The sequence below is a fragment of the Peromyscus californicus genome, unplaced genomic scaffold, assembly GCF_007827085.1.
Source record: "Peromyscus californicus insignis strain IS unplaced genomic scaffold, ASM782708v3 Scaffold_3__1_contigs__length_106647218, whole genome shotgun sequence".
NCBI classification, from domain to species: Eukaryota; Metazoa; Chordata; class Mammalia; order Rodentia; family Cricetidae; genus Peromyscus; species Peromyscus californicus.
Window position 1 is genome coordinate 3760752 of NW_026294551.1, and position 12395 is coordinate 3773146.

Here is a 12395-nt window from a genome sequence, read left to right on the forward strand (position 1 = left end):
GGAAGGCGGGCAGACCCACTTCTCAGAAGGAAGGGTCAGCTAGGCCACCTACACCACTGTGGTAAATGGTAGGAAGGCCTTGCCCCTGCTCAGGACCAGAGGTATGCAATCATACTAAGGGGTTTCTCTACGCACCTTACAGTTTTATAGGCACTGAGCCCATTTACTTGCCTCTGTACACCACTGAGTAGGATGGGGGCAAACAGAGGCCCCGACACCCGGCTTCAGGAGTGCAGTCTTGTGCCTCCTCCTCCCACCCCACCCCCCCCAACCCCCTCTGGCCAGCTTGCTTAGAAAGGGATTCCTGAGCGACAGCGGCCACCTGGGAGTGCTCATTGTTGCCCTCTGCTGGTCAGAAGCTGGCATTGCAGACGCCTAACGAGGCTGGATTCCTCCAATCCAAGATGAAGATGACTTAATTAGTAGACACCTGCAGCTGCCTGCTATGTGGCTTCCCACGGAGAAAAGGGGAACCACACCTGCCATGACAGAGTGCGGAGTTCATACCTCAAAACACCCAGGCTGCCTGGGCAGTTTTGCCTTTGTCCAGGGGTCCAGTTGTCCCTTCGAAGTCTAGCCAACATTCACTTTCTGCACCAGCACTGGGAGCAAGGAGGACAGCAGTGAAGATTCCTCCGGGAGCCCCAGCGCACCCTGGAGAGCCAGTCAGCTCCTGTAGAGACAGCCTGCTGCCCTGTGTTGCCCCACAGAGGTGGACCCGGTGCAGAACAGAACAGACATGCACTTCCTGTCCACCATACCTGTTCCTACTTCCTCTGTCTTCCTGCCCAAGCCCAGCCCCTGTCACTGCACTTCTGGGTAGAGTTAGCAAGCCCCAAGCAATAGCTTCCCGACTTGCCAAGCCTGAGACTTCTCACCACCCACCGCCTCTCAGAGGCACTGGGGCAGGGGGTGCCATACCTACAGCTCCAGCATGGGGCCTGAAGACACACCTTCACCAAAATTAGTCAGACACAGGAGGCTGGTTGCTGAGACAGACATGGGGCTGTCCACAGGAGTAGGGGAGAGGGAGCTGTGCCATGTGTCAACCTCCCCGTGTTGCAAGGCAGAGATGCATCTGCAGCACGTTTGGATGTAAATTCTGCAGTCCCACAGGCCTCCCAACGCCACCCCAGCTGGTACCTGGGCCTTCTGCTCTGGTCACCTAGGGCACTTGCTGCCTGAAGCCTGGCTGAACACGGGAACCTAAGGGAATAGTTTGCCTCTCCATAAAGGAGACAGGGAAGGCCAGGGAGCCAATCCAAGTGGAGCCCAGAGGCCCACCTCTTGCCTCTTAGACACGGTGGATCTGGGGGAGACTGTCCATTCGGACTCCATCTTTTTCAGCTACAGCACAGACCCAGGCACAGTAGCCTTGGGCACAGCCTTCCTGACTATCCGCTTCCAGGAGACCCTTACTGTCAGCATTCCTGGGATAGAGTCTACCCTGAAATAGCCTGAGAACACCAGCACTTCCTGGAAGCCCGTGGGAAAGGAGCGCTGTGTCTCTCCCATAAGCTGCCCATCAGCTGCCTCTGCTCCTTGGGCCACAGTGGGAACCACAGTGACTAACACGTACCTCCGTACCATCCAGTACCTCCACCTATGCCCCCAGAAAGTCTGAGTTCAGTGGATGTATTTTGGAAATGATCCCTCAAAACCATAGGGGTCAGAGGGCATTGGGATTGGAAAAAAGCCATTAGAAAGTGTGTTCTTAGCCTAGTGTTACCATGTAACTGAGCTCAGTCCCACTGGGAGAATGGGCAATAGTAAAAAGGAACCTGGCTGTGAACATGAGGACCTCAGGCCTGGGCATCCAGGAGATGAACTCCACTGTCTTGGTCCAGATACCCACTCACCAGCCAGTGCTGAGGAAGTGCTGGCCAGTCTGTCCTTGCTGCTGCAAGTGAAGCTGAGAGTGAGTCAGACTGAAGGCCAGCCTCCCTGAAGATGTCTCCACGGGCTGAGCCTCAGGCACGCTTCCTCTGGGCTCCCAGTTCTACACAAGCTATAGGGTGGTGGGCTTAAAACCCAAAACTTTCAAGTTTTCTGCCAGCCAGTGTTTAGTCTAAAGGAGGACAGACCGTGTGAGACCGGCCCTAACAATGAGGGCGGCCCCCAGGGGTTGAGTGAAGCAGCATGACCAGGGTCGGAAGGAGCCTTGGGAGTCCATGGCATGACAGCAACACCTTGCAGGTAACTGTACCCAGGCAGCCGGTCGTAAAACCAATCCGATTCTGACACCAGAAGGGCCCTCACTCCCAGAACTTCTTTGAGAGCAACAGTAGTATTGGGCTAAGAAGCCACTGAGGGTAGAACTCAGTAGAGGGTCGTGTTGAGGGAGCTCGTTGCAGACCTGGCCAAGGAGGCCTGAGCCGGCTCTGACAGGAGAGATGTGGTCTCACAGGCTCACCAGGACAGTAAAGGTGAGGCCTTGGTTGCCATTTAAACCTTGAGAATTGTCTACGGGAGTTCTCTTAGGGATCGCTGGCCCAGGGGTGGTTGGGATGGAGAGAGGACAGGCTCATGCAGTCCACAGGGCCGCCTTACAACCTCGTCTTCTCTCCACAGCAAGCAGATGAGGCAGCACAGACGGACAGCCAGCAGCTCCACCCTTCTGACCCCACGGAGAAGCAGCAGCCCAAACGACTACATGTCTCCAACATCCCCTTCCGGTTCAGGGACCCCGACCTGCGGCAAATGTTCGGGGTGAGTGTGCGCACCCCTGCTTCTCTGTCTCCACCCCATCATTGCAGAGAGTCTGTGCCAGGAGGAGGTAGGGTCCTTGTATTCTTCTTATCTGATTCCAGGCAGCTCTCCCCTCCATCTGATGGCAGAGCACAAGAGGGGGTACCCAAGCTTAGGGTAGGGGTTTGGTAAGGGCTACCTCCTAAGCTTCATGTGATCACCTGGTTCTCTGCCAGGTATCTGTCCACCACTCCCATAAAGTCCCCTGTGCCCCAGCAGCCTACCTTGAGGCAGATTTGTGCTCCCCAGAAGAAGGTACTTGGAAGGACAGCCTGGCCTCCTGGCCTCACACAGCTGCAGCTTCTCCTGTGTGTTTAGGGAGAACAAGGTTCTCCTCTTCCAGGCTTGTGTCCTGGCTCCCCAGGGGAGGGGAGACTTGCAAATATAATGTATTGGAACCAAGTGGTGCCCTTTTCAGGTCCTCTGGGTGTGGTCCTAGATTTTGCATTGCTGGGCTCCAGAGAAGGTGGTACCCTTGAAACCCCATGCCAGGCTGCCCTGGGAGGCTTGCCTTGGATCTGGGCTCCAAGACAAGTGCTGGTGTCTGTGGGTGGTGGGGCTGCTGTGGAGAAGAAGACTGGGGAATAGGGACAGCTTCCTGAGCTCCCGGGCTTGCCCTGGCTCCAGAGGACCATGCAGTGTGCCTCTGTTCCTTCCTTCTGTCTCCACCCTTGCCTCAACTCCTCTCTCTCTGCCCAGCATCCATTCCCTTTCTACCACACAGCTAGCAGCTTGGGCCCTGAGCCTCAGCCCTCTGCTCAGCCTTTCTTGCACAGCTGGGATGCGTAGGGCAGTGCCGGGTGCCTCTGAGCAGCACCAGTGTGACCCTAGAATTGCACTCCCGATCTTGGGGTGGCTCTCACTGGATCAGTGGGACAGGCATGATTCAGAACCATCAGATGATGAGGTTACTGAGCCCTCTTGACGGGAGTTTCAGGGGACTCTGAACCTCTCTGAGCCTGGGCCCCTTGCATTAAGCAGCTGCCACTGTAGACAATCATTGACCAGGGCCCTTACCCTGCACCTACTCCTAGGGGTCCTAACAGACAAGTAGAAGCCCAATGTAAAAGGTTCCCCTCTTCTCAGAACCTGCAGACAGGGCCCTATAGCTACCTGGCCCTCCAGGCGCTCTTGCTCTGTGTCAGGAGTGTGCAAGGTGAGAAGAGTCAGTTTCTAGCCCAGGAGGCTGTGGGCTAAGGCCCTCGCTGGTGTCCTGTGGAGATGTGGGCCACAGGTTCATGGTCTCATAGACCACTGAGGGAGACGAGGCTGACCATGGAGACTCCAGGCTAGCTATGGGGCTGGAAGGGATCGGCCAGAGCCAGAGCAATGTATCCTGGCTGGCAGCACACCCTGTACCGGCAGGAGACCTGGGTTCCAACACACAAGCCTTTTCTACAGCACAGGGGCGAACAGTACTGGGTACCAGGAGTCACCAGTATAAGGATCTGTGCCCCCACCCTGGTCCCTGGTCCTTCACTCTAACATCTCCCACTTGCCAACTCTCACCCTCTACCCCACTCAGAGGGGCCTGAAGGTTCCTTATCCTAATCAAGGGTCCTGATCTGTCACCTCAACTGTCGTTTCCTGGCCCCAGCGCATGACCCTCCCCTTCTCCACAAGCCCATTTAGGCAAAGGCCTCTCCGAAGATTAAGGATGGCACTAATACCTTGGGCGTTCCCTCCCTGCTGTGGCCGTGGCCCAGGGGCACCCTGGTGCTATGACACATGTTCCTTAAGGAAGACAAAGGCCTCCAGAGGAAGAAGGGGAAGGGCGCCCCTGGGGTCCTCTTTCCCTGAGCCTGGTGGCGTCTTGGGAGTAAAACGGGTAAGGCTGCTGCTGTCGTAACCCCTCTCCCCCGTCTTCCACCCCTCCTCTCTCTGTCTCTGCAGCAATTCGGGAAAATTTTAGACGTGGAGATCATTTTTAACGAGCGGGGCTCCAAGGTGGGTGCCGCACAGAGGCCGCCACCATTACTGCGCGCCAGCTGTAGGGCCCGCCAGGCTAACGTGTGAAATGTGCGTTTCCTTCCTGGAGAGCTTCGCGCCCGCCCGCTCGCCCGCCCGCCCGCCCGAGGACCCCTGAGCCACACGGGTGCTTGTACTCCCTGCTCTTCTGCCCCCCGCCCCCCAGCTGTCTGTTGTCGCTGCCAGGCTGCTTCTCCTCCTTCGGGCTGCCAGGACCTCCTGCTTGCACCCCAGAGCCCCACTGCCCCCAGCCCTGGGCCTGGGTCCCCAAGCCCACCCAACTACTCACAACCCTGGAGGCTTGTTGGGAGGGGCTGCCGAGTCTGTAGATCGGGAGGGCACCCACACGAGGAAAGCCCTGCTCCCCTCTCCAGGAAGACCCACACACACACCCTGGGCTCCCAGAGCAAAGGTGGGGGTGCTGTTCCCCGTGGAGCCCAGTCTCATCCCCTCACCCCACGGTGGGGTTACAGTGGCGGGCTTGGCCCCTGGCCAGGTTAGCATCTCTTTGACCTGTCCTCCTGGGACGTGTCAGACATGGCGGCTCAGGCTGGGCTCAGGCCCTGCTCTTGCCTGGGGTCGTCTCCTAGTGCTGGCACAAGACAGACTTCTGACACTGGGGGCTCTCCTTCACTCACCTGACTTGCCCCCTCTCTCTCCCTCCCTCTCCCCTCCCCCCCTCCTCTCCTTCCCTTTTCTCATCCTGTCTTCTCCTGTCTGTCCTCCTCTGCTCACAGGGTTTTGGGTTTGTAACTTTTGAAACTAGCTCAGATGCTGACCGAGCCCGGGAGAAGCTGAATGGGACGATCGTAGAGGGACGGAAAATTGAGGTGCTCAGATAAGTGTGCGGCGGCGCAGCAGGGCAGGGAGGTCCTGGACAGCATGCCCCGCCCCTGGGCCCCCCACCAGCCTGCTGGCTGCGGCCCACCCTACAAAGAGCCCAACAGGGGCCTCCGACTGGAGGAGGGACTGCCCTGGGCCCGACCTCCCAACCGTCAGCTTTTCGCCTCAGCCTAGCACCTGTCGCCCTGGCCAGTAGAGGCTTAAAGCTCCCTCTGAGGTCTCCACCTCCCGACCTCCTTCTGTCCTTTCCTCCTGGAAGAGGCCTGTCCCCATCCACACACAGGGGGCTCCAGAAAACCTGTGAGGCCAGGTGGTCTCCAGGGCTGTGGCAGCCCTGCCTGTCCCTGACCAAGAGGGTCTTCCCAGCAGGCGGCCTCAGCCACTGCCAGCCTTGTTGAATAGAAGCGGAAGTGGCGGGTGCAGCTCGCCAAAGGCTAGCAGTGAGCAGAGTTGGGAGGGGCCCCCAGACACCCCATTTCTGCCCCTTTCCTCCTTGTTGGTTCCTCAGTGTGGCTTCGGGGTCCAGAGCTGGGCTCCGCACCCAGGCCTGAAGCAGAAGGGAAGACCGCTAAAGGGGAGGCCTAAAACTGTAGCAGGAGGGATTCTGACACCCCGACCCAGCCCAGTGCCCAGTGACTCTGAGACCTCTGCCCAGGCTCACACATAGAAGTGCAGAGGATGCGTGTGGCCCAGACGTCCTCAGGCACTGCCCGGTTCCTTCCTGCCTCCCTCACTTCCCCCTGTGTCATTGCCCCTGCCCCAGGCAATCTGGCTAGGCCTTATATATGTGGAAAACAGGGCCTAGCCCCTGGGTTCTGTCTTTCTAATGCTTCCCTTACTCACCTTGTGCCCAGTGGCCCCATCAGAAAGTTCCACGCTGCAGAGAGAGGTCAAAGACCCTACCCCAGGAAAAGAGTTGCTTGCCCATGGTGGTAGGAGTAGCCATCCTGCACATACACCTAGGAGGGCCTTGGCAACTGCCTGGAAGAGAACATCATGGAGCCTGGCCTGCTAACAGGCCTAGGACCGGCTCCAAGGGCCTACGCTTTCCAGCAGGGTTGGGCTCTGTTTACTGGAACTGCTTCATGAAAAGCGCCAGTCTGGGCCAGCATCCTGGACCCAGCTAGATAGCAGCTTAGGAGCCTCGGTGGCCTTCCTCCCCAGAGGCCATACCCCAAGGGTAAAACCAGGGTGGCTGAGGGCCTGCCATGAAGCTGACCCACTCACTCACTCTCTCTCTCTCCTGGACAGGTTAATAATGCCACAGCCCGGGTCATGACCAATAAGAAGCCTGGGAACCCATATGCCAATGGTGAGAACCCAAGACTCCCAGCATGCTTCAGGGACTGGAACAGAAGCCTGGGGAAGCTGAGGCAGCCAAAGGCCAGCCTTCCTGGTTCTTCCTGCTTCCACGGTCCCCATCTGATGTCCCAGCTTTCCCATTTCTGTCCTGTCAGAGAGGAGAGGTCAGCTGAGGCAGATAGCTGGAGTCACTGTCCCCACCCACATAGCTGGTGTCTCCAGTCAGAGCCTCTGAGCTTTTCCAAGTGTCCACAGCTCCCAGAGGCCATATAGAAAGGCAGTGGGTGACAGACAGGGTGACTTCCTGGAAAACAAAGTTGAGTCCAGAGGGCTCTGTGGTTTAGTGCACTGTCCTCATTCACAGGACAGGGAGGAAGGGGTCAGGGACCCCAGTCAAGCTTCGAGACATCCCTGGACCCCAATCTTTTCATCTGAAAAACACGAATACGGAGGGGGTGTGGCTCAGTTGGTAGAGCATTTGCCTGGCATGCTCAGAGCCCTGAGCTGCATCCCTCTGCGTCACATAAACCGGTGGTGGTACGCAGCTGTAATCCCAGCACTTGCAAAGTCGAGGCAGAAGGATCAGAAGTTCAAGGCCAGCTTGGGCCACATGAGACCCAACATCCACCGCAGCGAGCTGGCGAATGACAAATGGCATCTCTGAGGGCCACTCAGGGCTGGGGACACAGGTGTCAGTGTTATGTGAGAGGCTGACCATGAAAGGAGCGTGTCCGTTGGCCCCTGAAGTGTCAGCTACAGCTCCCAGCTGGCCTACACTGCTGGTCAGCTATACAGTTCTGTGTATGCACATTGCTAGGCTGCAGGTGCTGGTGGCCGACTCCACAGAGATTGTTAGAGATTACCAGTGAGAGGTCTGCCCTGAGGGTAGCTGGTTGTGCAGCAGAGACTTTTCTAGCTCTTGGGGCCTACTGGGGAGTAATATCTGTAGTTGAGGGTATGATACCACTCACAGACAGCACAATGACCCACCTCTGCGTGGAGGTAGGATGGACCACATCTCAGCTGCCCTTGTCTTCAGCAATGAGCCATACACAGAGCTGGGTGACCCACCAGTGGAGCAAGCCTGTGGCAGAGCCATGGGTAGATTTGGTGCGTGGTCGGGCAGCATTCAGGTGTCAGATCTTGGGTGAGAGGGTATCCTTGTTAGGTTTTCCTGGTGCTGGATAACCACCAGCACCAAAAGCAACTTGAGAAAAAAAAGGGTTTATTTGGCTTACACGTCCTGATCACAGTCTGTCACTGAGGGAAGTCAGGGCAGGAGCTGAAGCAGAGACCATGGAGGAACACTGCTTATTGGCTTGCTCACCCTGGCTTACTCTGCCGGCTTTCTCACACCATGAGGACCACCTGCCTGGGGCGGCACTACTTCAGTGTGCTGGGTCCTTGCACATCAGTCATTAATCGAGAAAATGCCCCACAGGCTGGCCCACAGGCTAATGTGATGGGGTCATCTTCCCAGTTGAGGTCCCCTCTTCTCAGATGACTCCAGCTTGTGTCAGGTTGGGAAAACAAACAAACCTAACAGCACAGATGGAGACTCTGGAGGTTCCAGCTCAGGACTGGGTCTCAAAGACTCCTTCTCGATTTTGCAAGGATTTGGTTCTCAAAATTCTGAGAACTTGAAGGTGTCCTGGATTTGCCTGAGTCCTTAGTGAATCCTGGACAACTTGTGCTAGCTGGTCCTTAGCACAGGTGGTAAAAAAGGTCGGCTTTATTAAGGTGGACAAGATGTGGGGCTTTGTGGGTGGTGTGATTAAGCAGTGGTCATTATGGGGGAAGCCCTCCTGAGGGTGAAGCTTGTCCTGAGGACCACAGCTCAGACACACATGACCCCACAGCATCCCAGTCAGCCACCACTCAGCCACCACATCTTCCCCCCCATTAAACTGATAAAGCCCTCTTCCTTAATATCTGGATATTTCTAATGGCTCAGGATCTTGAACTTGGTCCTCTGCAAAGCCTGAGTCATAAGCTGCAGTTTGGGGTAAATGGACACAATGATCTCGCCACTGTGAACGCCTGCCACTGTGTGAGCCCCAGGCACCTAAAACAACCCTCTGGACCCTGGACTAGGTCATAGGGGCAGAGCCGTGACATGCACTAGAAGTTCTTTCTCCGAGGTGAGCCACCCACGCCGAGGGGCTGCTGTGTGCAGCCATTGCACATGAGCTTTGGCAGTGAAGGGACCTGTTGGCTTCTGTGGACCCCCAGGGCTTGGGTAGTCCACAGCAGCTGTGACACAGTTGAGCCCCTTCCCACTCTTCCCTAAGATCCTGAGTTACACCACTGTCTGGACACACCAGGAGAGTTGAGGAGTATGTTGCGCAGAGTTAAGTCCAGCCCCAGGCAGCTCTGTTCCTGGCTGGCTCCTCAGAGCACTGAGGTGCTGGCCGGTGTCAGGGAGTGAGAGAGGCAGAAGGCTCTGCTCATCTTGCTGTCGAGATTTGCGCTTCAGTGCCTCCGATCACCAGGCAAGAATCCTGGGACTTCAGAGGGACAGCCCTGGGTTCACTGCGGCATGGCCAGGAGGGGCATTGGCTCATGAGCACTTTAACGCTGAGTACTGTGAAGGTCATCGTCGGGAGTGTTGAGGTCCTCACTGCAGGAAACAAGCCCACCAGGCATTACCAGGTGCCCTACTTACAGTGGACACAAATAGTCATCCAGGTGGGTCCTCAGACTGTGTCTGTGGGGTTCAACTGAAGCAAAGCCAGCAGGCAAGTAGGCATTCTTAGGTCAAAGTGCCCAGGGCCCCTGAGACAGGATGCAGCCCCTGACTCCTCTTCCAGGATGGACACAGAAGAACCTGGGAAGAAGCCTAGGGAGAGTGGGACCCAGACCAGCACCAGGGTTCCGCTACATTATGATCTGTCCTGGAAGATGAGATCTTGGGGGTCTGTTTCACCAGATTTCTTCCCTGCTAACCTTGGCTGGATGGAAGATTCCAGAATCCTGGCCAGTTCAGACACAAGGCGGGATACTAGAGGGCTGAGGGTGGAAAGTGCTTAGTCTCGCTTAGGTGGGTAGAGTGCCTGGATGCTCCACTTAGGTGCTGCTTGTTCACCTGCCCTCCTGTGGGGCCGTTAGATTGGGGTTAGGACCTTCCATGCGCGTCTGCCACAGTCCATTGCCACCCTCTCGCCCTCTGACCAGAGGCTCAGGTCCTCTCTGTCCCTCCTCATCATGCATGCAAATGAGGACTGCACAGATGAGGCCTGAGTAAATCAGGAGGTAGGCTAATCCTTCTCCACCTACCATCTGACCTGTAGCCCTAACCCACTGGAATCCAGCTGGCTTCTACCCCGGAATCCACAGGGAAACAGGGCTTTGCTCCTGAGTCCCAGTGGGAAAAGAGGACTGCCCACCTGGAAGAAGGGAGAGGTGGGGTGCGGAGTCCAGCTGTAGTCCCAGGCAGAAGCCAGGAAGCCCATCTGGCTTGAGAGCACAGGTTTGAAACCCGCTCTTCCACACACACACCCGTATTACCAATCTGTGTTTCTGAGTGTAAATGGGGAGGTTGTGGTACCTGCCCCATGTACGATGAGAACCTCAGGAGTTAACAACATATTTTTGGCACACTCCAAGTACATGGGACCTATTAGCCGTCGTCATTATTATTCTTTTAACATTTTAGTGTGTGTGTGTGTGTGTGTGTGTGTGTGTGTGTGTGTGTGTGTGTGTAGTACAAGCATGTTGTAGCATGTGTGGAAATCAAAGAACAACTTGCAAGAGTTGGTTCCCTCCTTCCACCATGTAGGTCTAGGGACTTGAACTCTGGTCACCAGGTTTAGTGGCAGGCACCTCTACCCACTGAGCCATTTTGCTGACCGTGTCACAATTTCTTCTCTTCAGTCTAATGCCTTCCTCCCCCTCTCCCCCAGCAACCCTACAGAAGGACTTGAGATAAGAGGACAGAGGGTGGGGGACCCAGGAACCTCAGAGCAGCAGGGAGACTTTCAGGCAGGAGGTGAAGAAACACCCCTAACAGTGAATCCTTTGTCCCAACTGTAGATATTTTCACACTGTGTCTCCTCCAGTAGCAGGTGGCTGTGGTGTCAGGAGAGGGAGCCGGGTTGATGGCCTGCCTCCTCGGCCCATTCCTGGACAGGGTTCTGCCCTTTGCTAAGTGTGAAAGCATCCCTGTACCTGGCTGTTCACTGCCTCTGGAGGTCCCAGGCAGAAGGAGAGGTTTGGGAAGCCAGTGACTGTGTTCTTTCTGTTCTAGGCTGGAAGCTAAACCCTGTAGTAGGGGCAGTCTATGGGCCTGAATTCTATGCAGGTAAAGGCGGGGACGGGGCAGGTGGGATGGACTGGGGCAGGGCAAGTGGGGCTGTAAGCCTTGGCCACTCTTCACTTGTCCTCTCCTGCTCTCTCGGGCTCCTTCCCTGCAGTGACCAGTTTCCCCTACCCCACCACGGGCACCGCTGTCGCCTACCGGGGTGCGCACCTGCGGGGCCGGGGCCGTGCTGTGTATAATACATTTCGAGCTGCACCACCTCCGCCCCCCATTCCGACTTACGGAGCGTGAGTACCTGGAAGGGGAGGCTGAGGGAAGGTCAGGGGGCATGGGAGGCACCCCTGAGAAGTTAAGGGGGCTCAGCAGCCCTTCCAGAACTGTGGGGCAGGACAGAATGTCGGGGACCCCAGAACCCAGCACCGCAACTGCCTGCACCATCGGTGTCCCCACCACAGGGGACACTGCCAGGGCTCACTGGCCTCTGAGGGGCCATTTAGCACCAGCATGTCATCTGAATGCTAACTAGGGCATGTGTTAGCCCTTGGGTCCAGCAAGGGCCTTCTGGGAGCCCTCTCTGGTCCCTTTCCTGGGGTCCTGCCCTCCACTGTTGAAGGGGGACAGCTGCCTGGGGGAGACAGGGGAGGAGAGCAGGAGTCAGGAGTGGGCTGATGGGCCCCTGGGTTTTGGGAGAAAGGAGCTGACCAGCAAGGGTGTTACTCTATTGTTATACCAAACAGGGCACTGGAGCAAACGCTTGTTAAAATGCCAGTCCCGTGGGCGGGGCTGGCACCGTGCCCCCTCCCTCCTCAGCAGACACCGGAGCCGGCCTACCCCACCTCTCCAGCGTTCCCACCACTCTCTTGTCCGTTTGCTTCCAGGGTCGTGTATCAGGATGGATTTTATGGTGCTGAGATTTATGTAAGTGTAGCCCTGGGGAGGGAAGGGTGCAAGTCCAACACTCTTTGTGCCCGTGAGAAACCTGTCTGCCCTCAGGGCCTCTCTCTTCCTGCCCTTTGGGCTTAGTGCTGAGCATCGTGCACACAGGCTATGGCCATTGCAAATGGCTGTCCCAGTAGCCCTACAAGCCTAATGCATCCTGCCCCGTGTGGCAGGGGGCTATATGAGGGGCACTGAGTGGTTTTCTTCCATTCCTAACCATGCTAAAACCAGCATCCAAGGACACCCTTTCCCGGTGTGGAGGTCCTGAGAGAGACCAGAGGCAGGCCCTAGCTGTCCATTCTCTCTGGGTGAGGTCCTGTGCCTCCCCCTCCCTTTG

General features: G+C 56.8%; 1 protein-coding gene across 6 annotated transcripts in view; it reads left to right on the plus strand.

Annotated features, from left to right (window-relative positions):
* Rbfox3 (RNA binding fox-1 homolog 3) overlaps window positions 1-12395 on the plus strand; it is a 427534-nt gene that overhangs the window by 408755 nt on the left and 6384 nt on the right. For 5 of the 6 annotated variants that reach the window (XM_052758942.1, XM_052758941.1, XM_052758943.1 and 2 more), the window contains 7 exons: window positions 2572-2709; window positions 4642-4695; window positions 5454-5546; window positions 6811-6871; window positions 11108-11161; window positions 11274-11406; window positions 11857-12037. In XM_052758942.1, the coding sequence (XP_052614902.1) occupies window positions 2572-2709; window positions 4642-4695; window positions 5454-5546; window positions 6811-6871; window positions 11108-11161; window positions 11274-11406; window positions 11857-12037 (714 nt within the window). The remainder of the gene's footprint in view (window positions 1-2571; window positions 2710-4641; window positions 4696-5453; window positions 5547-6810; window positions 6872-11107; window positions 11162-11273; window positions 11407-11856; window positions 12038-12395) is intronic. The other variant, XM_052758944.1, reaches the window with a different exon arrangement.